General features: G+C 45.9%; 1 protein-coding gene across 1 annotated transcript; it reads left to right on the top strand.

Annotated features, from left to right (window-relative positions):
* Positions 1-1,975: 1,975 nt before the first annotated feature.
* Positions 1,976-3,010, top strand: Pmar_PMAR014765 (Thermitase, putative; the record flags this gene model as incomplete). The annotated part of the gene is made up of 1 exon (XM_002787054.1): positions 1,976-3,010. One exon carries the CDS (start codon positions 1,976-1,978, stop codon positions 3,008-3,010), a length of 1,035 nt encoding a protein of 344 aa, XP_002787100.1.
* Positions 3,011-3,070: the final 60 nt, after the last annotated feature.

Genomic DNA, 3,070 nt, shown 5'->3' with positions numbered 1-3,070 from the left:
CATCGGTGATCAATTTGGGATGTTCATTGAGATATCCAGAATGAGGCAAGTCGAAAGGCAGACGACGCTCGGGTCCATGAATTGTAAAACCCAATTTGTCGCGTATCGGTCGTAATATTCATTTTCATTGAGAAACACTCATCAACATACTTCTTCTAGTTGACAAACTGATGAATTTGCCTTCGAAAGTTTGCTATGTACCTGGAGACTGGAAGTAATGGGAGTAGCGATCCCAGAAATCTTATCCAATTCTTCATTGGACCATCTGAATGAGCCATTGGAGTTTTACCTGTTCAACGTAAAGTGGCGTAATACTCTGTGAAAAACGCGATACTCGCGATATGCAGTATTCGTGGAATATATTCTTCAGTGGTGTTTTTATCACGGGTGAAACTCCATCGGTATTCGTGCGTGCTCAGTACTGCAAGTTGCAGTCTGCAACAAGACAATCAGAATTGGAAAAGCCAGTTGGTCAATTTGGAATCGAACTCGGCAGGTGTTTACGTTTGATGCCTCCAGTATAGGAATATATGTACGTATTGCGAGAAAATTTCTCGGAGAAATACGGAAATTCTGACGGAATTTTTGGGAAATTGTCGTTGGTTTTTGTACACTTCCACCCAAAATCTCGTGGATTTTCATGACATAGTGAGAAAACTTACGAGCTCAGTTGAGGAAACCGAATATATATTCCAACACTGAATGTCTTTGTTCTGAAACACGCAGTGTTGGAATATATGTTCGGAACATAATGTTCCTTCTCCTCAGCTGAGCTCAGGAGTTTCTTCACTAAGAGGACGAGTTCCAAAACGTCCTTGCATAACACATTAGGGAGGAATTTCCTCCTAAGAATTCTGTCAACCAGTGTTGAAATATATGTTCGTCTTCCTCAACCGAGCTCAGGAGTTTCCTAACTAACTATATCCTATCGGAAAAAATCCCCGAAATTTCCTATCAGAATTTTCATATTGTCACCAACACATGCCGTTGATCCTTCCGAGAGATCGACACGTATGTAGTGTTGCAGGTTGAGTGAGCAAGAATTCATCCCCTCTATCTCATTCATCTGGGCGAATGCTCCGAGAGAAGATGGTGGTTCTCTCGAGGCCGGACGATTGTTAGCGGGACTCTAAAGTATGACGCAGATAGCAATTATCAATACACTACGAATGAGGATGTCTTACGAATAATGCGAACAAAGAGATGAGACTCTCCGAGCCACTTGCCGCTGATGATGAAGCTGCTCTAGTGTTTTGGGTGTTTCCCGACTGGTTATTATGCCGTTGAGGACCGCTGTAGCATTGTTCGCGCTGTTGTTTTTTTGCGGTTGTTGAGCCTGGAAGAAACGTGCTAGCATTTCTAGCACGTTTCTTCTAGCCTAGGAGGGGATCATGTACGGCAATTTTACGCACTACCTGAGTAGCACAACGGAGAGCCGCTAGTACTGCTGAAACTTGGGTAGGTGATAGAACACTAGCCTGATATAACAAGAAGACCTATAACTAACGGAATTGTGAAATATCTATTCACCTGGTTGATCGGACCACCCGAATTCTCTTTGGAATCTCGAGTACACTAGGCGTATCCAGGTTGTTCCGCACAGTCGTAAACCCGGATCGCGCACAACTTGTGCGCGATATTGATTTGCTTTCCAATCTCGTGCATGAAGAAAGAAGCTCAGGTCCATCGTCAGGGGTTCCGAACAATGAGAACTCTCTTCAATCGACATTAGAAACTCGAGGACACGAGGCCGCCTCGTCGAGGCGTATCGAGGTTTTGCGCTATCTCGACTTGCTTTATAATCCCGTGGATGACGAAAGATTCTTTCGGAAAGAAGCTCAGATCCATCGTCAGGGATCCCAAACAATGTGTCGCGCGCGAAAAAAAATCCACGTGCGCGAACAAATGTGCGTCAGTTCACGCGTACACTTCGACACGCCGAAGCACAACGAATTGCTCATCCTAGTGGCTTACAATGAAACTCCTCGTAACACCATTCTGGTTCTTCTTGTGCGACCTTCTCTACGTTGAAGCGGAAGTGGACGAAAGTGGCCATTTCCGTGGGCTCGGTCCTGTGAACGGCGATCCTAACGACCGATTCTATTACATGCAGAGGGCTTATCTTGAGGCCATCTCTGTACCGGAGGCTTGGGGTATCCTGGACTCTATTGCCGAGAGAACACCTGTGACCATCGCAGTTATTGACGACGGAATCGAGGCCACTCACCCTGACTTGAAGGGTACCGTCATCAAGGGCTACAACGTCGTTGATAAGAACGATGATACCAGTCCTCGAGGACATCATGGAACCAACATGGCTGGCATCATTGGTGCTATCAGAAATAACAAGATCGGTTTGGCGGGTATTCTGGACAGTGTGCGCATACTGCCCATATTCGACGGTGAAGTTCCGAGTTTTCCCGCACTCGAGGATGCTTTCACCTACCTGATCAATGGGACGAAAGATCATGTGAAAGTTATTCTCATGACGGAAGGTTCCGATTCAAGGAGATCCCAACTCGTTACCGACAAGATTCAGGAAGCAAATGCAGCTGGCATGCTCGTTGTCGTCACGGCAGGTGATGTGCACCTGGATCTGGACAAAAATCCATACTTCCCTTGTACCTTCGGCCGTTCACCCGATGATGGAGTGTTATGTGTGGCTGAAACGTATGGTCCAAAAATGCAGCTTATGATTGAAAGCAATTTCGGTTCAGCTGTTGACATTGCTGCTCCAGGTAACGAAATATTTACAACTGATCTCAAAGGGGGATATACCAGAGTTTCGGGTACTTCGGATGCTGCCGCTATTGTAGCAAGTATAGCTGGGATGCTCTACAGCCTTGAACCTTCTCTGAAGACTAAGCTGACCCCTGCTTACATCAAAAGTATCATCAAGGATACGGCCACCAAAGGTGTCAAGGACAGTGAAGGAAAGAAGACTCTCTCCTTCGGCCGCGTGAATGCTGCGGCGGCTGTCAATAAGATACTTGGAAGGAAGAAGGTTTAATTTTTCACTCTGACTCCGTCTCATGATGATGGAGTCAATGACACCGAGTCATTGATAACT

Source organism: Perkinsus marinus (genome assembly GCF_000006405.1).
Source record: "Perkinsus marinus ATCC 50983 genomic scaffold scf_1104296930458, whole genome shotgun sequence".
NCBI classification, from domain to species: Eukaryota; Perkinsozoa; order Perkinsida; family Perkinsidae; genus Perkinsus; species Perkinsus marinus.
This window is presented reverse-complemented; position numbering and strand designations above follow the sequence as displayed.